This window comes from Anoplophora glabripennis, unplaced genomic scaffold (genome assembly GCF_000390285.2).
Source record: "Anoplophora glabripennis isolate ALB-LARVAE unplaced genomic scaffold, Agla_2.0 scaffold4, whole genome shotgun sequence".
Classification (NCBI taxonomy): domain Eukaryota; kingdom Metazoa; phylum Arthropoda; class Insecta; order Coleoptera; family Cerambycidae; genus Anoplophora; species Anoplophora glabripennis.
Window position 1 is genome coordinate 3,290,910 of NW_019416568.1, and position 26,077 is coordinate 3,316,986.

Below are 26,077 nucleotides of genomic sequence, written 5' to 3' on the forward strand. Positions count from 1 at the left end.
AACCCGCTTCTTTAATTTTTTATAAAATTTTGACGATTCAGGGAAGGAAAACGATTCGACCGATCGATTTCAAAATTTACAGACATTATGGGCATGTATTGAACTACAAACATAGGTACTTTTCGCAATATTTGCAAAGTAGTCGTTGATTTTTCAAAACAGCAAAAATAGTTATTTATGGTATAGTCTTTCCGATATCAATTGAAGAACCAAGATGACAGTATGTACCAGTTTCGGTCGCTGACGCAGTAACTCGGCATTGAGATATTTAAAAAATTTGTAATATATACAGGTCTGGTCGAACTAAATGTGGAGGTGGTAGAAATGTATACCCCCAGTTGAAGAATGCGAGCGCGGGCAAACGAAATACAAATACAGTTGCATTGGGCCACTGGGCAATAAATCTCAGCCGTTGTCAAGTGGTCGACAAATTACCCAGCAATGCAGTGCAACAATCCGGAATTAGGTGTGATTCAGGTAATTTTAAATTACCATCAATATAATAAAATTGACATAAATAATTAAAATATGGCCAATTGAACATATAATAGAAACTTTCTGCACATTATATACAAATTATTATAATTTTTTACCTTTATCAGAAAACTTTTTTAAGGACGCCTATGAAACCCATTAAATTTTATTGCCAAGCGTTTTTTTACATGTTTAACTGACTTCGGAAAGACTATACTTGTGTGTTATGGGTATAAATGTCCTACGGCCTTTATAGTATCATTATACACAAGTGTTGGATAAGTAATTTTTTTGTACATTCTCAAATTAATTCTGAATACAAAAAAAAAAATTCCCAAACATACCAAAAGACCCTTGAACAGGATTGATTCAGGTTTCTAAAGTCCATCTTCCATTCGCTGTACGATTAAAAAAAAAATGAAGACTTTTCACCACAATCAATGAAAAATAATTGCACAGAAAATAAAAAAAATAATAAATCACTACAAGGATTTAGAAATTTTTCTGCTTCTTTAATTTTTTTGTTCAGTTTAGTAGATGTCTCAGGAAATGATTTAGGAAAGAACGTTACTTTGTTTCAAAGACAACAAAATATTTCATATCTTTGTATTTTTACTGCAGTAAGTCCGCTTCAGATTGATTTACGATAAATTGCAAAACTTAGTGACTGCAATAAACTCTAAAGATCGTCTGCCAGTCCTTGAATAATCCTTTATGCTTTTTCGCGTGCCACTAAATCGTGTTTACAAAAGACAAGTTGTTAAGAATATCGTTTTAGACCAGAAAGACAATCTAGACAAGAGTTTAGACGTTTTACATATTCAAAGTAAAAAAAAAAACGAAAGTCTATGCCTCAAATACCATAAGTATCCGAAACTGGTTAGATTAAAAAAGGTATTCAAGAAAAATTGCTCAATTTTGGTAAGAAAACTTGGGTCTTTCTTAATGATTTGAAAATAAAAATTCTCTTTTGACAATAGGTTTAAATGGAAAAAAATATGATGACAAAAACAATTGTATTAGCTTTAAAAAGAACCCCTGTATAAAACATAATTGCAATTATAATTTTACAAAATCTTTTACAGGGAACTTTCCCATTACGAAGGAAAATTTCCCGGAAATATCAAGCGAAGAAATGAGCCACTTCCAAGGAAGCGTATACTTACAAATTGATATTTATTATTAGGGGTAGGTTTCCCCGATAATATTTTCCAGCATAAAATATGTAGCCCATTTTCAGCGCCCGATGGCTTTTCTCTGATGAAAAACATCTCGGAAAATATAATTTATGGATCTGTTTATTAATTCCCAAGAAATATACTACGACATGTGCCCTATTCATCAAGTTACCTATTTATTTACTGCGAATACGCAATGTTTATGAATGTTGCTTTTAAATCAACTTCCTGAAGAAAATAACTTAATTGATTTCATTGCTTTTACGCAATTTTCCAGGTTTCTGGTACCTACAATAAACCTCCTTCATTGAGGTCCTTGATATGTACTTATATTCAAATCTGAATAAATTAAATAAAAATTAAACAATGGGAAAAAGTCAAATGAGTACTTACTCTCCATGAGCTCCCTCCAGGGTTGAGGGCAGGTGGTGGGTATGGGCAGCGTCAGCTTGTTGACGGCTACCCCGTAGGCAACCGCTAGGGTGTCGATGCCCTTGTAGGGGGTCTCGCCGGTGAGCAGCTCCCACAGCAGAACGCCGTAACTCCACACGTCGCTCGCTTTGGAGAAGGTGGAGTTCTTGATGACTTCGGGGGCCATCCAGGCGTAGGTGCCCGCTTGCGACATCCGTGTCGTCTTGTACACCTCCCTGGCCAGGCCGAAATCGGTGATCTTTAAGGTCTTGAACTGTAAGTCGTCGTTTTCTATTTCCTCGCTTAGTAACACTGAAACAACGACTAAGTTAGACTTGTTTGTACCCATTACAAAAGTAAATGAGTAAATAGATATTTATGTAAAAGAAAAACGAATGTGCCGAAACCAGAACCAAAATTAATTGCCAACTTTTAATCGTTTTTAAAAAGGTGTTGTTCCACCGAATCTACAGTTAAAAGGAAAAACTTTGTGTAAAAATAACCGTAGTAAAATGTTCACCCCTTAGGAGATACCTACTACCCCCTAAAGTTCCCAAAAAAAATATGTAAATGAGGATGTGATTTGAAAACGAAAAAAGAAGATGCAAATGTAAAAAAAATGTATTCTTATCCTATCATTTTTCTAGATAATGGTGCTTTCTAGTTATATGTAGCAAAAACCCATTGTTACCAAGCTTTTAGTATTCTAAATAGTAAGTCAAATTTGAAGTAGCTCGGAGGAAAAAAATAATAATGACGGCTATATCAGCGTGTGGACAATCAAAAATTGAAGCTACATTTTAAATTTGAAAGATAGCGCTTCAGCTTATGTTTTATTAGAAAAATATTTTTTTTCTCGAACTTTAACACAGTATAACTTACAAGAAAAAATTCCGAACAAGTTTATAGGACAGTTTTTTTTTGTTGTTGATTTTTGACGTAATTAAAGTTTAGTTGATCTTTTTACTTACATCCTGTATAATTTTATACCCAATTTATTTCAAGATTAATATATCGCAACTTACATCAGTCGTTTCGACAAAATTATTATTTTCGTCACATAAAAAATGCCATCTGTGAAATGAAATGTTATCATTTTACATTTATTTTTTAAATATTTTAAGGAATATTTAAAAAAAGCATTTCATCGAGATTAAATTAAATTTTATAAAAAGATTCATAAAAATTTGTGTGCCATCCAAAATTCTTGTTTTCTTGTATGAGCAGAAAAAAAATCCTTATAACCTGACACGACATTACTACTACTAAATTAGATACTTGTGTTATAGTCTTTCCGATCTCAATTGAAGAACCAAGAGGTTCGCAGTATGTACCAGGCAAACGGCGTACACAGACAGCCGAACTGGGCGACTGGGCAATAAAACTCAGGTGTTGACGAGTGGGTGACAAATTGCTTAGCAGTGCAGTGCAGCAATGCGGAATTAGGTGTGATTCATGTAATTTTAATTTATTATAGGCGCCCTCTATTAATCATTCATATTACAATTGCGAAAGGGAGAAATAAGAGGGATATTTTGTTGACTAATATTATCACAACATGGCATTTTGGAGACCTTTTGAAACGGAACAAAACGAAATTTACCACCAATATAATAAAATTGTTTGAGGACATAAGTAATTAAAATATGTTGTTGGCCAAATGAACATAGGTATAATAGAAATTTTCTACACATTATATACAAATTATTATAATTTCTTACCTTTAGCAGAAACCTTTTTTAGAGACGCCTATGAAACTCATTCAATTTTATTGCTAGGCGTTTTTATACATGTTCAACTGACTTCGGAAAGACTATACCTTTCGTTTAGTATCCTATATGTACCTATTAATTGGTTACAGAGTTATTGAAGTTGTGAAAAATACTTTTCGGGAATTCACTTTCACAATATTTCTTTTGCTACGTATTTTCACAGTTGTCTACATTTACAGGAAATCATTTCTAGAAAATGACACTTTCTGTGCTTTAATTTAGTTCAATATACTCAATATAAACTTAACTACACATTTAAGTAAATTAAATCTGACTTGGTCTGATTAGTTAATTATACACTAGGCTATAAATGCAAATAGGTTCGACTAAAATTACAAAATAAGATCACCTATCAATTAATTTATATTCTTTATATGTATATCCTTATATACTTTTTACTTTAAAAATGTTCCGTATCATCTGGAAATACCGATTCTTATCTTTTCACAGAAACCTGATAGGATAGGTAACTATTCTATTCAGCAAATAAGAACAATGTCTAAGCAAATAGAGAGAGAATTTCAAGGCATGCCCCTACCACGGTAAATCGTTACAGTATTTCCGACAATAGAACTTTATTGGCGTATTTTTTTTTGGAATTCTATCTCAACAAATATTGAACGGAGTGTACATCATTGAATTGAGAGTGTTTCGAAGGTCGAGGAAATGAGAAAAAGTTGTTGGGACATTCAACATAAACTTCAATTTCAAGATGTGATGCATTAACGGTACAATTTAAAAAAACATTTTATTTTCTTTTACATATATTTTATATAGATTTTTCCATATCTCTGGTAAAATCAGTAATACAAAAAAAATGTGGATCAATTTTTTACTTTTGAATAGTAGATATGAAATAATCAAATGTTTAACTATAATTTTTCTTAATATTCGAAATGTCAACTTATTATTTTTCTTAAAATTTATCTACATTAATGAGAATTACTTATATATGCAATAAATTTTAAAAAATCGAAAACGTATACCTAATAATAATAAATATATCCATTGTTTTTGCTATTCATTTATATCTATAGGCAAACATAAGGGCAAATATTCGTGTAAACACTATAAAAAGAAAACAATGTCTACATATTATTTTCAACAAATAACAGCAGCTTGGCGAAACTAAACAAACATCCCCAAAAACGAGATGCTTACACTAAGTAGTGGCTGACTGAAAGAACAGGAAGCAGTTACGTCAATAAACAGGATGACAAATTGTAACAAATTGAACAGAAATTCACGATCGTAAGGCGGCGACGCCGACGTATCGGCAACATTATTTTCATTCAGGATTTCTTACAGCCGTTCTTATATAGAAACACTCCGCACTGCTCCAGACGGGAAAATATGTTTGTCTGCATTTCGCACAGACAGCGGTTTTTTTCATATTTCTTTCTACTGCCGAAAATATGTCAGTTTCCGAATTATCCGGCATAAAAACAAACAAAGCTTAGGCGAGACGGCGGAAAATGTAATGGGTAATCACTCTCAAACATAAAACACTATACACGACAGTAAAAGCCGTTCTCCATTTACCTTCGGAACAACACAAAAATATACAGAAAAAACATTTCGAAAAGCCTACTTTAGAGGAATTTTGCCAGTACGATCCTGGAATTTTGGAACTCTAACAAAGAGTATGTCGGCCTGTAGTGGTTTAATGTGTAATCCGCAAATAAATTAATTCCCAAAAATGGATCGAGAGCTATAATTATTAGTTTCAATAAAAATTCAAAAAACCGCTCTGTATATTCCCAAATTTTGACTCAGGACTTTTTTTAGTGGTAGTTCTTTTAAAACACGGAAAACTGTTAAAAAAATATGCATGTACACTTATTTCATATAAAAGTTATAAAACTGCAAATAATATGAATTCAAATCGACAAGCTACCATGAGGAATTTGTACCAATCTTCTGATTCTAGCCTGACGTTTGGAAAATATCACTTAGATGTGTGATTTAGTGTTCAAATGAAAATTCTTTAGTATAGTTTTTTTATAACTCTTATTAGTTAGAAATAAATTGAAACATTGAGAATTTAATGAGTCTAATCTATAACAGTAAAGAGATATGTAAAAAATAGCTGATATTTCGTAATAAATTAGAGATTATCATTTGCCAGTAAACTATCAAGCCCTTATGCGACAATTAATCTTCATAAACATTGTTTTGATGATATCTTAGATTAGAGAGATGCTATAAACTTTATTCAAGTAGGTATGCGTCAAATGTCCTATGTTTTAATAATATTGAGTGTTTTATTTAAAATAACAAATGCATCCTATAAGAATGCTCATATTTTGAAAATTAAAACTCAAAATTGCAAATTCTAAAACTGCAAAGATTTTTTAGCCGACAATTTTTGAAAAATTAATCGTAGGTATTAAATTTTTTTTCCTACAACCCTTAGCTTGCAGTTTTTCTTATTTTAATTATAAAAATTAATTGTGCAAGAAATTTACCTTCGGAGCATCAATTGTACAGACGTTCAAAATTGTCATTAATTCCGAAAAATAAATAAATAAATAAGCAAAAAATAATATAGTTAGATTTTCAAAATTTTAATATACATGATTTTTCCAAAAGATCTCCCGTAAATACAAAGGGTGATAGTACGACAAAAAATAATTTTTTGTCTTATGAACTATATGTCTATCTCCTCTTTTTCCGAGATACAGAGCGACAAATTAAAATTTTTTAAATAGAATTTTTACGAAAATTTTCAACCGGTGCGAAATATTTTTATGAAATTTGGTATTTCGGGGTTTTTAAGGATGCCAAATACGCTGGTCTAATTATTTTTTGGATATTTGGCGCTAGTTATGCTAAGTTCCTATTACATTTTAAGTTCTAATTTTTTACAGGTTGTTTTTCTTTTAATTTTAATTTGTCGCTCTGTATCTCGAAAAGAAGAGAAGATAGACATATAGTTCATAAGACAAAAAATTCTTATTTTTTGTCGTACTATCACCCTCTGTATTTTCAGGAGGTCGATCTGAAACAGCCTGTAGAATTTAAAAAATGAATATACATATACTTATACATATTCACAGAAATTGGTATAGAAGTATTTCGAAGGGTGTGGAATTTCATGATATTAAAAAAATCGTAGCAAGGATCTGCAAATATACCCATTCTTATAATTTATTTAATAAAAATATAATTTTTACTTTCGATATGAACACACATACACAAATCGGAAATCGGACCACCCTGTATATGTATAATAACAGATTATTATGTTTATGTCACATTTTTCATTAAAACAAAAATAAATAAACACATCTCCCTTTTTTTATTCACCTGATCCCTCTCGGATAACAACTGAAAATTAATTTATTTGTAAGACTTGCAAAAAAATACATATTGCTTCTGATTTATTTTAAAAATAAACCACTTCCTGGCAAGAAACACAAACGCTACAAACGAAAAATGCCCCTCCTAAAGGATCTTGCACAAAAGAACGACATACATAACTTTTCTTTAATTGCACCACGTTTTCATTAATATTAACACTTACCATCTGAGCTGGGCTGAGAAGGTCTTTCTGTGCACATTATACAGTCTCGTCGCGATCTATTTTATGATTTAGTCTCGCATTCAGGGCCGTCGGGAGTCACAGAGGGCAGTTTATTTATGGGCCCCAAACGTGTGAATTTAAATAGTCCTCATATACCACGCGCTCTCAAATGTCGCACGGAATTTGCCTTTTTCCCCAATTACGGCCACAAAGTGAAACAATTAAACGCGAATTTAAATAATTTGGATAGTGGAAGCACAGCAGAACCTGGATAATTCAAGTAAAGCAGCTTAGATGGAATCGTAGGCGACAGAATAAAAAAAATGGGGAAAAATTCACTACTTTATTTTACCAGCAAAGTTGTCTACTATTTACGGTTTATCATGAACAGTTTCTGTGTTGCAAGCACATTAAAAACATTGTAGTGAAAAGCTTCCAAACAAACTTTGGAAACATGATAAAACTTAAGCTGCATAATTTGGGTCAAACATTTTAGTCTTCATAAATTGTAGAGAATGACAGTCAAGCACTTTAAAACGACTACTTAAATCCCTATCTCTTAAGACCACACTGAAAATTGTTCCAAAGGAGATTAGTTAACGCCGTTTAAATGCCGTTGAAATACATTAAAGATATGAAAACCTTAAAAGATCGATTATTGATGTCTGAACAAATGGAACAAGCCAAGAAGCTAGCGATACATAAAATCAATCTCGGCTTTTAAATGGCAGACGTAGACGGGTCGGTAAAACCGTCCGGTTTATCGTAATCACCGCTCGTAAAAGCCATAAGAAATTGATACCGATCATCAATCGCCATTAGTGGATTTTCTGTGGATTTGCTGAGAACGAAATTTGTTCTCTATTCGGTCACTGCGAAAACCACTTCAATTACATGATGAACTGCTTGGAGTAGGTAGTTTTTTAATCGAATCGGATAGCGATTTAAAAAAGCAAAAAATAAATAAGAACATTTTTTATTACTTACACACGTACAAAATACAATGAAATGCAAGGCCAACAGGGCAGGTATTAGGGTGCCGATCGAATAAATTGATCGATGCGAAGCTTCGGATCAGAGGCAGGCATGTACCTACATGTTGTTATACAATGACGCGGATGTGGGATTAGTAAAATGTCAAGTAGTCGATGCTTCGCTACCATTAGTAAAAATGGCATCTATTAAAAACTTCGAGAATTTTAAATATGCGCAATAAAAAGACCTATAAAATGACGCCTAATAGATTAAAATCAGATAAATTGTTTAAAACGGCATTTTTTTTAATTATCCATAACTTGGTTGGTATTTGTTGGAATTTTATAAATATGCCTAAAAGTTATGAGTTTTATTGTTCTGCAAAACTGTGCGAAAGATAAGCGCTGTGGACCCAATAGTCCAGTCATTGAAACATTTTGGCTACCAATTTTTTCGGATGGAATGGATTGACGTGAAATTTCAACTGTAGCTAGGGAATAGCCCAAGAAACAAAAGTTATATAGTGCCGATGTGTGCTTTTACCCTTGGGGTGGATGCCACCTCTTCTGGAGGGTGGGAATTTTTTTTATTAAAAATAACCTAACGATTCGATAGAGGGACGAATTCTAAGCAAAAAATGTTCTATAAGAATTTTTTGTAGTCAATACTTTTTGAGTTATTTGCGCCTAAACATGTTCGTTTAGCCCAAAAATGCATGTTTTTGAGCCAATTTTCGCGAATATCTCAAAAACTATAAGTTTTATCAAAAAATGATCATAAGCAAAATATGAAGGTTAAAGAGTAAAGAGATTGCTTTTTTTAATTTTTGTAGATGGTATAGAACCCGAGTTATGACTTCCAGAAGTTGAAGTCAATTTCGAAGATACCTATAATCGAAACGTTCAACGTCCTGTAGCGGAAAAATTAAAGGTTTTTCAACGAAAACTTGTATAACTCTTATTAAAGCTCTTGAAAAGACCTTTAAAATGACTGGTGGTAAAAGTCGTTAGCATGAAAACTAATGAAGTTACAATCAAAGATCTTGATTTTTGAGAAAAAAAAAATCGATATTAAAATTAATGACGGAAAAAAAAATTAACGTATTCCTTCTGCAATTTACTTTATTTATGTATTAACAGTAGATTCTGGGAATTTGAACGATTTTAGAAGCCTAAATTTAAAAAAATATTTCGTTTGCTTTTGAATAAAATTTTTCAATTTTTGAAAAAATCGCCTTTTTTTTCAAAATATTTCAAAAATTATAAAAAACATGATAGAATAAGAAATTGTAGGTTTTTTCTTACTGAACAGTGCTTTTTTTTTAATTTTTGTTAGACAAAATTTGACTGTTATGACCGTTAAAAGCTCAAAACTAAACTCCAAGACTTTCCTGAGCCCTTTTAGCTTACAACTCTAAAAAACGAAGGGCTCAAAAAAACTGCAAACCACAGAACTTAAAGTGCTTTAAATTCCCTAAAAAATGGTTTTGATGAGTAAATTTATAACTTTAAAATTACAAGTAAAAAGAAAAAAATATATATCAACTCACATTGAAATTTTTCTATAAGGGGTAGGGTTTTTTGAGGGGTAGATCTTCCATAAGGGCTTTTTGGGTGGCTGAAAAGTTGCAATATATCATAGATCATTTGAAAACCAATAAAAAAATTATAATTCAACATATGCATACCGTTAAAACATCTCAAGCTTTCAATAATATTTTTTTGTTTATTTTATTATAAGGGGTGGTTTTTAAGGGTTGCAACTTTGTAATGAGTCGTAAGCTTTCTAGTGAATAACAAAGAAATGCAATACATTGTGAATGCACCAAAAGAATATTTTAAACTGTTAAAAACTTTTTCCTATTTTTTTGGCCATGGGTAGTTTTTAAGGATTTTTAAGGGTTGAAGAGTAATTAAATTTCATAAATTATAATAAAAAACATGAAAGGAACTTTATCCAACATATTTGAACATGAATTGAATCTTTAAAATACGTAAATCTGCGATTTTCGCATTTTTTTCATACAAGGGTAGTACGTCTTGACTGAAAACACCATCTATCGACATTTCCGACTGGTTTATCAAAAGAAATTTGACTACAATTTAAACCGAGTTTGATTACAAAGATTTGAGATATTAGATTCGCTGTTAATGAATAAATCAAACTGAAACTTCTTTTGACAAACAAGCCATTAAACAGTATATGCCATAAAATAGCGATTTTTAAAAGTGCAAACTTAATCCTATGTCCCTTAATCGATATGTCGTTACGTGTGAATCTGGCATTACCCGACAAATCATAACGGCTTAAATGTATACTTAAAATCTTTAATTTATCGTTAGGCGACATTAATTATATATTCAATCAGACTGCGCTATTCCTACGAATAGAGATAACGATAAAATTGCAGTTATCTTCCTTACCACAATGTGGTGAAGCGGACCTAAAGATTAATAGACAACTGGCAAGATTATCTGTCACTACTTAAAAATGAGTGAAAAGTTCGTACTGCTTTATCTTTTCTAGTGGAAACCACAAAGGAGTGGTTGCTGTTACAAATTGGTTGCGATATTTACTTGAATTGACGAAATTAAAGACAAACCAAACGCACGCATAAACGTGTATATTTAATATAGTTCCAGAAAAAATATCTTACTCTAACCATCTGTTCAGTTAGCACCTCTACAACCTATACCATAACCTGTGTCATTCTCTTTTAAAGACGCATGAGCATTTAGAACTAAACACTAAAATATTTGTTTAGAACAAAGGTGGTTGAAAATATATAATTCAAATAAAATTTATCAAATAAATAACCGTAAAGATAACTAATATAATTTAGTTAATTTCTACCAGTGTATTTTAAAATGTGCATTATCAGGACAGTTTGCTTCTTTATTCACAATTATGGCTGTATGTGTTCAATAATCGATTGCTGGCAGAATTAATTGAAGACAATTATTTATATTCATGTGTAAAATTGAGTGAACTTCACAGTTATATTTTTATCTCACAGAAAAAAATATCTATATACATAATTTTATTTGACTTTCCAACTTTTTGAGCAAACTTTTAAGTAGATCGCATAAGCGTTGCAATATATAGGGTGTTTCTAAAACATGCGCTGTCAAGCTGAACCAAGGGATAGTAAACGCCATTTTAAGCAAGACGTTTCCTATCAACAAGGGTTAAAAAAGTTATAGGGTGGACTGCCGAAAAAAACTTTTTTCAAACAATTCCAAAGTGAATTCAATCCAAATGAACCTCTCTCGGCAATTTTTTGATTGTCGATTGTAATAATCTAAGGGAGGAACTTAATAGAGGATTTTAGCACACATTTCTCATTGGTACTTTTTCTCATTCCAATTGAAATAATATATACCATAGTTTAAAAGCAATTCACCGTACTTTTGATGAGCAACTTTTCTGTATGCATTATTTTACAGAAAATGTATTTTGTTTTTCCAGATAGAAGTATATTCGCCCTTGTGTAAGGAAGAAACTGTCTAAGAGATTGAAATCGATAATCTAATGACTTCTACCAAGATCCATGTGTACCTGATCAGCCAATTTGAATATACTATTAAAAAAAATGGTGTGAACCTTTATCACCCAGTAAGGTTTTTATCACGTGTTTTTGGATGCATGTGCATGGGAACCTTTTATCTCCTGATTCAGTATGACACTATATTTTGAAAACGTCCTGTATTTGGTTCTTGAAAACACTTGAAGCACCTTTATGGAGCTTTTAATGGTTGTATAATCCTTAGTTAATGGTAATTTGTTGGAATATTTATAAGGAAAATAAGTAGTTGGCACCGCACAACAGGAGTGGCAAAAATTCTTATCCAGTAATGAAACGTTGACCTTTAGAGGGTGATTCATCTAAAACCATTCCGTTTTATTTCGGCGTTCAAATCTAGAAGTTAATTATAATCCTTTATGCTTATTTTTTCCACAAAGAAAAATGTGACGAAACATTTTTCTTAAATGAAACTTCCACGGAAGTATTCATGTGTATGAGGTCTGTTCAGAAAAAAAACGAACTTTATTTTTTTAAACTTTTGTTTTATTTCATTTGGAGTAGCCTTTAAAGTCTGTGACGAATTTGCTTTGATGCCATTCATCAATAGTACAAAGACGGCGTCCTTTCGCATTTATTTTATTTTCGGAAATGAGAAAATATCGCAAGGAGCCAGGTCTGGCGAGTAAGGAGGGTGGGGGAGGACAATAATCTGATTTTTGGTAAAAAAAAAACTGACGAATTGACATAGCCAATTGATGATTGGACTTTTGTCTCAATGTCGTAGTCGTAAATCCAGCTTTCGTCTCCCGTTATGATTCTTTGAATGAATGTTTCATCGTCATTAGATTGTTTAAGGAGTTGCCGACAAACGTGCTTATGAAGCTTCTTAAATGTTTCTAATATTGCCAGAATATCGTGATATTTAAGGTCATGACAAAGAAGGCATTTGACACTTATGTCCAATGTACATACGGTCGAAAATCGATTTAGTAAACATATTGTGAAATTCTTCATGACAATGTGTGCTACGGGGTTGCCTATTATTTGGCGTATGTGACGTCACTACTAAAAAAGGTCTACCGCATATCACTAAATATCTCCACTAAGTGTACGTTATGTAATATATCTACATATATATATATAAACATTTTACTTTCAGATTGACCATCCTGTAACATAGAACAATGAGCAGAATATAATTATTGATGTTACTTATAAAGACAACCTTACATTAACTGTAATTGAAATATTATTCAAATATATTTTACAGTTAGTCGTTTATTTATGACTAGACACTATTATTTTTTAAGATGTAATTCATATAAATAATATATCAATTTGTACACAGACAGTTGAAAGCTGTGACATAAATACTGAACATGTTAAAGTTTTACTTACCACAAATTATACCGCATATAAGTAGTTTTGAAATGTACATAAAGGATACCCTCGAAAATACCTGTTGATTACAATTACAACCAATGAATATTAAATATTTTATTTTAGCACATGCAACTGAAAAATTCACAAACAATTACATATTTTTACTATACAGGGTGATTCAGAACTTATCAAAAAAAATAAAACATTTTTGGTGTAAAGGGAACTCTTACAAATACAATGTTGTAAAGAAAAAATCAGAAAGGGCAGTTTGAAAATGATTTAAAAATACACTTCTGCACGGCACTGAAAACTGGTCCGGCATGGCGGCAAAGTGTGACAAAAACGAACAAAAACTTTCGCAAGGAAAGAAATAAATAGAATTTTATATCACCTATTTTTATATCAGCAAATTGAACTGCTTTAACTTAATTAATAAAATTAATTTGTGTTTTTATATAATAAAATATTTTTTAAAATTCGACATACCCGATGTTACAACAACTGTTCAAAATTTTATCCACCGACGTGTAAACACATTTGGGTCCGTCTTACTGTGTTGTCTTGCTTCACCATAAATTAAAACGATATCCATCAACTTCGAGTTGTTATACACGCAAACCATTTTTGACATTAACTACTAAAAAACTATTGTAAACGCCACAGATAACAGGTAAACATTATCGCAACGACGATTGTAAAATCGGATTTCAGTATTCGCCGTGGCCACGTGGCTCTCCACAGGTATTGCGAAAGAAGCTAGAGTTGTCCAGCTATGTAATGGTTGAAAGTACTTCAATGATTTTTTTCTCGGAAACTATAAGGATTTTACAAAATTTTTTTTTACGATATTGACTCCATTTCCCATGCTGCATCTATTCCCAATTTTTTTTTGGATAAGTTGTTTTTAAAGGTATATGAGATCTCAATCGAAAGACCTCTTTCATAATGGGCAACAAATTTGGTTTCCTTCATTTGCATTACTCATAACTTTTTGGTAAATTTCCGGCAAGCTTTCCATAAATGGATGAATTAAAACTGATATCCTGTCAGAATCAGTGACACAAAGAAATGCAAGATGTTATTCGAAAAGAAAAATGCAGATATTGTTGAAAATTTGAACCACTAAAGAAAATATAAGGACGTACCTATGTTTTTTATGTAGTTTGTATATGTACAGTATGTCCATGGTTAAAGCAGACAAGATGAAAGACATATGATTTTTCAGTTTATGGAAAGAAGTCGGTCAGATAAAATATTCAATTTTCGTGTCTGAAAACATGTATACATATATTGAATTAATTTTCGCCACTAATATTGTTTTTGATAAAGCATTATCAACATAAAAGTACTAATAGATTGTCAATTCGATGAGGTTAACTGGACAAGCGTCTACTAACAGTTTTGTATCTTTAGCAACAAAGTGTTACTTTGTATTTTAAATGCATTATTACCGCTAACTTTTGATCTCCCTCATAAATATACTCAACTAATTATTTGAACGTGCTATTAAACACGCTACCTTTAATTCACAGATCCAGTACAAGGCAACATTATTGCCGTCAGGAATTATATAATTTAATAATTAATAGCCTGAACAATTTGAGTCTCATTGCATTACATTAATAGAATAAAATTGTATGTGAAAAATACAAAACTTTTGGAAAAATGACATTTTGAAACGAACATTTTTTCTTCATTTCTTCAAATTAACTTAGATCTTTACAATAAAGTAAAAAAAAACGAAGGCTGGTAACAGAGTATGTCAAAAAAATCCGTTGAACTTGAAAATCCTTCCAACCAGAGCAGACGCCTTATGCAAAGTAATTATCAATGTTTTCGCGTCGATAGCAGGCCCTCGCTTCAATCATTTTTAATGACACCTTGTAAATCGCTGCAGGTATGCAGGCGTATTGTGCAGTCGATTGCAGCGGAGTTAACAACGCCGATACGACCCGACCGACCGTCTTTTTATTTACGCCTCACTTATCGATCGAAATGAAAAGTTTATGACATTCTGTCCCCAGCCGGGCAGAGCAATACTGAAAAGCAATAGCGCACGGCGTACTTACACGGTGGCCCAACTTAAAATAACATCAAAAGCCTAGAACAGATGTAGCAGTCTCTAATGGCCGTTTTACAACAAAAATTGGGAATTAATTAATAAATTAGTTCATAATGAAGTTCACAGTACAATTTTTTACTGTAATTACGTACCAAATTTAGTTAATAAATAATTTCAAGATTTAAATCACAATGTAGTTAGAATTCACCAAAAAAATTATTCAAAAACTGGAATATAATCACTTTAACTTTCAGTTGAATGCTAATATTTGAAGAATTAAATTTATATCTGCAACATAAATTTAATATAACAATCAATGTTTTTACTGTGTTTATTCGGAAAACATATACACAGGGTGTCCCAAAAAAAGAGCGACGGTGTTAACCACATATATAACTCATTAAAAGCAGCACTTTGGTGCAAAAATTTCTTTCGAGAACTCATATTTTTGTACGGAATTTAAAGCATTTAAATTTTTAAGCTCAGTGGTTTCATTTATCAGAAAACAAACATATTATTTTGTATTACATATTAAGAATTTGTTACTATGGGTATTTATAAACAAAAAAATATTGAATTTTCAGTTAGATAACTCGTATATCAACATAACATCTCATTACGAATTAAAAAAATAATCGCACACCTAGTATAGAATTTCCATTTAACGAACTATGTAAGATGATAAGAAACTATAAACCTTATCCCATTTATTTTTCTCGGAAATACGAGCATGTAAACATGAAAATATTGTTAGAAAAGTGGAATTTGAAAGAATTAAAGTGGCTTGTTTAAAGAAGTATACGTGCTGATAGCTGTGCCAAAGTTTACAGAATAAATATATTCCGTAAACTTTGGCTATGCATACAAATCATTTGAAAATGGTATGATTTGATAGTTGTGATGTTGTGAAAAGGATAACGTCATTAAAATATCTCATAATTTAAGAACAATTAACAATTGTGGAACAATATACTTCGAACATCGAAATAAATGATATTTCTTTATAAACGAATATCGTTTCTAATAGATACCATCAAAACTTAAACAACATTTTAAATTCAAGTACTTATAAAAAATTAACAACTGACGTTAAAAAATTGTTTTCAGTGAATTCCATATTTATTTATATTTGCTTACACGGTTACAGCCTCAAGGCTAATTAAGAATTTATATTTTATCAATTTAGGCGTCTTTTGAAAGTAAATAACAATAAAGATGTTTGTTTACGAAATTCGTGTGACCATGTGTTTACTACAAAATAACAAATTTGCATATTATTGAACAGGCTCAACAATCAATTTATTGACAGTTATGGGTTACTTGTTCCAAATTTAATTCTCAGAGAGCAGCTAGTGGAAATTATGTAGAATAAGAAAAAAAATAATAGCCTGAGATCCATTCTACTTATATATTTATGAGTCAACTAAATCTGTATATATATATATCTCATTCATCATTACAGATAAACCCATACTAACCTGCCTTCGCATTATACCTAGGTATTGTATTTTCGAAACCGAGAGAGTTGCACTAACCAAATTGGAGACAGGACATAGCTAATACGATGTGAAACATCGCCTTAATGTTAAAAATGTTGTCACCGCCGTTCTTGGTGGTGAAAATTCGAAATATTTGGAATTATTCAAATTTCGTGGCTGAAAACATACATTACCATTCTTTCCTAGATATAAAGATAAAAAGGACAAGGCAGGTGTGATGTTATATGGTTATACTGTACAAATAAGTAATAATATATAGGGTGGTTTATTAATATAAGTAAGCTTTCAGTTCTATCTTAAAAAATTGATATAGAACAGTGCAATTGCTATTTATCAGATGAGCCATGCTCTATCAAAGACATCAATCAAATGGTAGGTATAAAGGGAAATGCATTAAACCCCTTAGAGACAATGGTTGCCAAATAACGAAATGTCATACTGAAAACTTTTCAAATCCATTCCATCTTAACAAATGTTTCCTGATTTTGTGTAAGAAATACTTATCTAGTTTGCTTATCCGCGACAGAAACGTTATTGCATCCAATATAAAACACCCACGTCTTTCCCATACCTAAATTTTCAAAGAGCCTGAACCGAATCCACCCTATACGCACTTTCCAGAATAAGGTCAGCCATACTTTATGTATGCCAGTTACGACCGGAGGGCCCCATCTGAAGAGAATTTTTACGCTTCGCTCCGGCTCACTACTGCACAAATTCGAATTAACTATTCGGATTTTACCGTAAAATCGACGGCGTAAAAACGAGCACTCGGCCGGAACGCCTATCTAGACGCAGCGAGAAAATTATTCAGACAATAGAAAAACAGAAACCTGGATGTTTATGGACAACAAACTGTTTTTATAATAAAACAATGGCGTCTCAATTTCAAATCGTAGGATCACCTTGCACACGAAATTTCGTTCATTGCCACAAAAATTCTATTGTAGTACATACTAGAATTTTATTATAATTGCAATAATAACGTTGAAAGCGATTCATTCCAGGTCATTGCATGCTACTAAAAACTTTCAATCTTTACAATATCCTTTTAACAATGTATACTTGTATAAATATTTTGTTTTCTGCAATACGATGTAATGAAAGATTTTTGAGTCAACTTAATATTAAAATAAGTATGTTACATCTTAAATAATCCCTGCTAGTCAGTCCTTACGGTGAAGCTGGAAGAGAGCAATCTGATATTTCACATGTACAAGGAAATCAAATCTATATGGCACTAAACGAAACAAAATTTATAGTAAATAATGATACATGAGTATGAGTAGATGAATCCATACAATTTTTGGTTTTACACACAATGATTTTAACATAAGGTTAAATGCGAGACCAAGAAATTAAGCCGTCAGAAATCTGTCAGAGCATACAAATCTCCTTTTTTTCTGACTGAATATTAAACCTAGTTGTTAATATACTATTGTCAATACCTCTACTTTCTGTATCGATTTCATTACACATTGGTTTTATCTAAGATCGTATCAGTGTCTTCATCGTCATCACTAATGCTTGAAGTATGTTATCACATCTATTGTCACAATTTGAGCAAATTACAAAACAGTTGAGCCCTGTTCTCCTACATCCACGTGCTCCCCGACATCCTTTCTTACATTTATAATACAAGGAATTACGTTCAGAAGAACTTTTGGAGCAGGTGCTTGGAGTGTAGTCAGAGGGACAAGACCGTTTTTGTCTTTCTTCCATCCCCATCGATCTGCAGGTTTTTCGTTACCAATCCATTACTGTATCTGATGATACGTTCGAAATGAATGCTATCTTGCTGCTGCTTCTGTAGGAGGCAATGAAGCGATGTTAAATTTATTCCTGTATGCTGATTTTATGAAGCATTGGTGCCTAGTGTTCAGAGGTATAAATTCCTTTTGAATATACCTAGCCGTAAAGTCTGAGAAGAAAGTATTCTCCAGCTTCAGCTTCATTTTCTTTGTCAGCATCTCTTTCTTCAAATACTTTTATAACTTCGTGAAAATTAGGATTTTTTTTGCAACACATTAAGAAATTTGAGCTCGCCCTGATTGAAAAGAGACGACGTCGTCAACTGTTGCATCCGAACGCTAGATTTAACACATTAAATGCATATTGCTTTACTCGTTACATACTTGGTAAACATTGTAATTCTCGTACGTGAAAACAGTTTTATGAAAAAAATGAGAGACCCAGTTTGTAGAGAAAATTGTGTAGTTTAGAAAATAAAAAATTGAATAAAACTGTTCAAAATACATTATAATCACCAAATATCAAAACTTCCGCAAATTTTTCCAGGTAAATTTCACGTGGTTACTGGACTAAAAGAAGAGTATCCAAACTTGGATCTAACGAAAGCATAGTACAATATTGTTAAGGTATTATGGTCTCTAAATGACTTGCTATTTCTTATTATAAATCCTAATTTCTTAGAAGCTGCCTTGCCAATATAATCAATGTGTTACGAAAAACTTAAAAGTACTATAAATAAAAAACCCCAAATCCTCAGTAGAAATGCGTCGACTGACATTGTGAATCAATCGTATAGGACATATTTTGTATATTGTAACATTAAGATTAAGTTTGTTGTTAACAGATCAAGCTATAAGTTTGTTAAGTTCTTGCTGAAGATTGTGAGCCTGGCTGACTAGAGATGGAAGTATAGGTTTTGACGTCATCAACATACAGAAGCTTTTCACAATTTAGCACATTGTCAAGGTCATTAATAAATAGGAGAAAGAGGTAGGGGATCCAAGTTCGAACTCTGAGGAATCCCTGATGTAGCTACGTATGTCTAGCGCATGAATCCGAACATATTGAGTTCTGCTATAAAGACATGAACGAAAAAATGTAAGTAGTTCGTCACTAAAACCGAATATATATTGTTTTATAGCGAAATCGAATGAAGTATATTGTCGAAAGCCTTAGAGAGGTCAGTGTAAATCACATCCACATGGCCATGTTTATCAAAAATCTGACAAATTGTGTAAAACATACAAGATTAGAAGTAGTAGATCTGTGGGACATAAAGCTATGTTGACGTATTGAAAGCAAGTTATTTACAGGGAAGTACATGAAATCTCGAAAACTTTAGCGAAGTTATTTAAGATAGTAATACGATGATAGTTCGCTACATCGATAGCGTCTCCCGACTTCAAAATTGAGCGTACACTAGCTCTCATCCATAAAGATGGAAAGATTGATATTCTCAAAGATAAATTAAATATAATAATATATAGTGGATAGAACAAAACGCAAGCGCAGTCTTTAATAACTCGGTACAAGTTCTGGACAGCAGCTCTGCATGTTTTTTAACTGTTTAATAATTATTGTCAATATTATTTCTTCCCGAGACAAATATTTGATGATGATAACAATGTCCCGTGTCGGACAAACGCAATGAAAGCGAGATCCCGCCTAGATCGCAGATGGCGTATCGCCGATTGGGGGCACCATGTACCCGTCTGCGAGTATGTTCAAGAACTCGCGAGCGACAGGCGACAGGCACCGGCATACTCTACCCTTAGGCGACGCTACACCGCGAGGTCAGATATGTTTATTATGTTTATATTTACATGGCGTGTTAACCGTTTATAGTCGTTTTACTGCCATATTATACAATGTTGCTGTACAGTTTTTATTCTTTTCATCGGGGCGTTGCGCCAATATTTAATGGATCTGGAAAAACGTATGCAATAAATTAAGTGCAATTTCACGGTTTTCATATTTTGCAATAGCGGTGCACTACAGGTATGTACGAATACAATGAAAAATGTCCGTTTGAATACTGTCTCGTACGGCAAGCGTGATTGCGATTTTTCTTAATGGTTTTAATGGATAATATAGTACAAAGCAGCGGGTATCGATAACCCTGAGGTTTAAAAAATGGCAGCGTTTCCGATAACTTGGATTATAGGCTATTGTATATAGGATTTTTAAAAGTAACTATGACGTTCAAGATATTTTATTACATGAATCGATCAAATGGTCATTTTAGATGAAAAAACCGCGGACTGCTGTTAAATTAGAGGGTGGAAATTGGAGATAGGGGTGAAAATGCATCCCTTTCAGTTTTTTGATTGTAGCTCGAAAACGAAGCAAAATAGGAAACATTATTTAGAGAATTGAATTTCCCATCGAAATTGCTTATTTAAAAAATTTAAAAGGACAATTTTATGCAAAAAATCGTTAATAAACAACTTGAAAAAAAGCAAAAAATTCGATATTCTGATTTTTTTACTTTTTTGCCTTTTTTGAGTAAAGATAGGTATAGGCATTGCTCCATAGAAAAAAAAGTAGATAAAATTTCCTTCACAACAAGAAGTTATAAAGTATTTTTGGATGAAAATTGACTGACATATGGCCGCTCAAACTTAGCCCATTTTTCGATTTTCGTAGCGTTTATCCTTATACGTTTTAATTCTCATTTTTTGCAAAAAAGGAACGAAATAAGACGTTCAAGGATTTTCATCACATGACTTGTTCGAAGGGTCATTAAAAATGAAAAAAAACGCGGGGTGCTACTAAATTAGAGGGTTGAAATTGAAGATAGGGGTGAAAAGGCACTTTTGCAGTTTTTTAAATATAGCACGAAAACGAAGCAAAATTTCTGTATAATTCATAGGAAAACTTTTGTAGAGAATTGAATTTCCCATCGAAATGGCTTCTTAAAAAATGTAAAAGGGAAATTTTATGCAAAAAATTGTTAATAAACAATTTTAAAGAAAGCAAAAAATAAGATTTTTTTATTTTGTTTTTACTTTTTTAATAAAATAATATAGTAAAAACTTGAGAATTTAAGTAAAATAAAGTTTATTAATAACGTATACATATACAGTGTCCACGGATGGAGTTGACAAGAGGAGAAACTCTTTTCTTTTTGACTATCGAAAAATGTCACTCTTTATAACAAGTCATCTTAGATTAGATATACAGAGTGCTCATAAATTAAAAAAACACGAAAATATTCAAGCGAGAAGTACCATTATTTATTATTTTACACAACATTTTTATAAAACAAATCTGTTTATAACCTCAAATAATATACAAATATACAAATAATAATACAAATTTTAAAATAAAAATTTTCCTATGAATTATAGCGAAAGAGGTGCAGTTGCAAAAATTAATGAAATAACTCTTCCGCCAAAAGGACCGGTCAAGGATTATTTTTTCTGAAGGTTGTTTTGAGTAATCAAAATTCCCACACTGAAAGAAAAGCCAAATAAAAAATACACATCACTATATTATTGGAATTAGTCATAATTTAATCAACATTGCTGTGAAAACAATGGCTGAAACTGCTGTCATAAGTCTGTTTACATATTAGTTTCTGTCAAATGCTATTTCTTGCATGATAAACAAACTAATAAGTGGTTGCTAAAAATTAAAAAATGTTCACAAACAATGAAATAGTTGACATGATTTTAATTTATGGTGAATGTCAAAAAAATGCCAGAAGAGCTGCTTAAATCATGGGATATCCAGAGCGTCAAGCTGTTAACCTAAACATATTTGCCAGATTAGAACGAATTTTGCGTGTTAACGAAAATGCATTTTCATCAATAAAAGGGAAAAGAATTTCAAAATCAGTGTGTAACGATATTACCGTAGCTAGGGTATTACAATATTTTGAGGAAAATCCTAGAAATTCTATACGACAGGCCACTTTTGCATTAAATTTAAAAAGAAGCTCTGTGCAAAGAATTTTGAGCTTCAATGATTACCATGACTATAGGCCAAATAACTTGGAGCACTTATTTGACATAAATGCTGAAAAAAGACTTAATATGTAGCCCAAATAATGGTTCATTTGGAAACAGATAATAGACTCTTACAACACATGCTTTGGCCCGATGAGAATCGTTTGATAAGTAATGGCAAGCCAAATAAAAGAAAGGAACATTACTGGGCCACTGAAAATCCACACTATGTTAATCCCATTCAAAATCAGGGCCATTATGGAATAAATGTTTGGTGTGGCATTATTGTAATGCATTTAATTGGCCCATACTTTCATGAAAATGTATTGAACGCCAATAGCTATTTACAGTTTTTGCAAGAGGAGCTTCCAGCACTGCTTGAACAATTAATGGACCTGTAAAATGGACTTCAAAGTTTCCAGACTTAACGCCCCTAGACTATTTTTTATGGGGAACATTAAAAAATCAAGTATATAAGACACCTACGAGAAGTTTGGAGCATTTACAGTCCCGATTCACGCGTTCTTAACAGATTTTTACTATCGTTTTTCGTTTGTTTGTTATGGACCCGAGACGCGAACTTTGGTACACCCTGTACATTTAGTTATTCGAAACATTAACAACTTATTGAATTGCGTGATAAAGTGATGCATATTGTCTGTTAATTATTTATTTGTGGCATCATCACTTACTCTATTTGTTTGACTGGGTATTTCTAACACACCAAAAAGAAACAAAAGGGTCAATCAAAGGGCTGTTTTAGTTAGTACTATATTCACTTAAATCCAGTTCAGTTGACAAGAGACACCAATATAACTAATTAATTTACATGACACTTTCAAATATGCTCCCTGTGTATTTACTTGTCCATAATTAATCTACTTCCTATTGCATAAACAATCGACATGCATGCCGTTTTAAATGTACCGGCCCGATAAAAAAAAATTAATTAATAACTTGTCCTCGGCACTACAAGACACGTCTGTAGGAAAGTTCCGTGTGAATATTGTAATTTTAACCGTTTATTTGGGTCAGATCTCGAATGGCTGTGTTGGACGGGACCCAATTAGACATGTCAAAATACAATAAGTTGCTTATCCGTTAAAGGCACGTAATATAATTAGACGCATAAGGACTGCGGCATTAGCCGCGGAAAGTTGAAATGCGACCCATTTAGTAATTACGTTCAATTAAACGATTATTCTCTCTGCGATACCTATAACGAAAGGAGCAAAAAGTTTAATATATGGGATCATATTTCACGACTATTTTTTTCTGTGTTGCGTACTTTAATGTATGCTTGCTATACATTCCCGAGTATCTCATGATCTACAAAATTATGACTACAGGAATTATGGACTAAAATTACTGGGTTTATAAACACCTAGAACCTCTAGAAAATATTTAAATATTGTCTTAAATTTTAATATTTCATTAATCTAAAGAGCGGCCCATATTTAAGAAACTAATTTCATGTAACCAGCATTCGCATAATTCATGAGGAATTGCAGATTTATAAAATCACAGTTGTTTAATTACACAGCCGCACAAAATAAGTCAGTTGAACATGTATAAAAACACCTAGCAATAAAATTTAATACGCATTCCTAAAAAAGTTTTCTGCCAACGGTAAAAAATTATAATAATTTGTATATAATGTGCAGAAAAATTCTATTATATGTTCATTTGGCCAACAACATAATTTACTTATTTATGTCCTCAAACAATTTTATTATATTGATGGTTTTGTACCGTTTCAATGCCATGTTGTAATATTAGTAAAGAAAATATCCCTCTTATTTCTCCCTTTCGCAATTGTAATATGAATGAAGGTGCCTATAATAAATTAAAATTACCTGAATCACACCAAATTCCGCATTGCTGCACTGCACTGCTAGGCAATTTGTCAGCCCCTTGTCAACAGTTGAGATTTATTGAACAGCCGCCCAGTTCGGGTGTCTGCGCAATCGGAATTAAGATGAAATAGTGATAATAAAATAAATCTTTATAATGAAAAGCAACAGTTTATAAATACTTTGAGAAAACATTTTAAATTAATATTTTGAGCATTGGAAAGGAATATATGCAAATTAAATCCACCTTTACAAGGGGGTTAATTCTACGCAGAAGATTCTAAGATGAAAAAAAAACGAATGTTAGTACAAAACAATGTGAAAAACCATAACCTGGTATTTTATAATACCAAATATATAAATTTAAGTTTAATAGACAATATATCGAAAATATATAATATAACTTATCCTCTAACATAAGAGTTGGAAACCACCTACAGACCAGGGTCCTACTTACCCCTTTAAAACGCAAAGTTTTCTATTCAATATTTTTGCCTGAATTTTGTTACCGCGGGTTTTTGGGGTCGCTGATTACGAATCTCAAGTCCGAATCTGAAAATTCCTGAATAAAAGATAGTGGGTCGAATATGGCGGATGTAAAAACCAGAAATGCATTCAAAATTTGAAGATTATGGCTGACACTTGTTGCTCGGTGGTTTTCAAAGTCGCCAGTCACAAATATAAGGTTTAAGTAATTAGAAAATTCTTAAAATATTTACAAATTGTTGCGTATCATTGTAAAGCTGTACCTTATCCTCAGTATTTTAGGGGATATTTTAGAGTTTTACTGAAAAATGCGGATTCGGATTCTGTATTGGAAAATGCGCAAGATCTACATATGTACTCAAGTTTCTGGTACAGAACCTTTTTTTTTTTGAGAGGGTATGTTATCATTCCATGAAACTTCTGAGGAAAAGCTGAATCTATGGTTATAGCGATCAAAATCACCTTTTTTATTGCTACCTGACAAATTTTTATCCTATTATATTTTCATGATTACTTTGTTTGAAAGATGCAAAACTATGAAGTGTGTAACGACATAACTATTGTGCTTCACGTCTTCATCATTTGACGCATCAACTATCGAAACTGAAATCAAATGTTTCATCAATGTGCTGCCGATTTAATTTCATGACACCAATTTACACCAAATATTTTATTTATACAAGTTTTTTATAGATTCCAGTGGCGTACGAGATGTTTAGCTGCACCTTTCGGTTTTTCAATTACTTCCACAAATTTAAACTTCCTAACCTTATATATTTATCAATTTGTGTAGTTCACGTACCTAAATATCCTTTTTTTTTTAGATAAATCGATTAGTCAAATGACATAATGTATAATACATTATGAAGGGAAATTTAAATGCAGAAATGAGAAGTTGGATAATATGATGTTCTATTAAAATATATATAAATATTTGCGTTATGAAACTGAAATTTAGCCAAAAAAATTGTAGCTATAAAAACCTAGGGCCTAGGAATACTGAAAGCGGGTCCCTCCCCACTGAGCTTAGCCCGAGAACAGCAAGGTAGGTCAAAGATTTCTAGCTAAGGCTATGGACTTGCAAATCTTGCAATGCAAGTATGCCAGTAGCGAAGACCAGCTTGACTTGTATCTTCGAAATGCCACATTCAATAATTGTTTTTCTAAGAGCCGATGCAGTTTTGAAATTAAGAGAAAATTTCCAATAACTCTGACACATACCATTAGTTT

General features: G+C 32.1%; 1 protein-coding gene across 4 annotated transcripts in view; it reads right to left on the bottom strand.

Annotated features, from left to right (window-relative positions):
* LOC108917427 (mitogen-activated protein kinase kinase kinase 11) overlaps window positions 1-26,077 on the bottom strand; it is a 94,090-nt gene that overhangs the window by 26,204 nt on the left and 41,809 nt on the right. For 3 of the 4 annotated variants that reach the window (XM_018724006.1, XM_018724008.1, XM_018724005.1), the window contains exon 4: window positions 2,046-2,387. In XM_018724006.1, the coding sequence (XP_018579522.1) occupies window positions 2,046-2,387 (342 nt within the window). The remainder of the gene's footprint in view (window positions 1-2,045; window positions 2,388-26,077) is intronic. The other variant, XM_018724007.1, reaches the window with a different exon arrangement.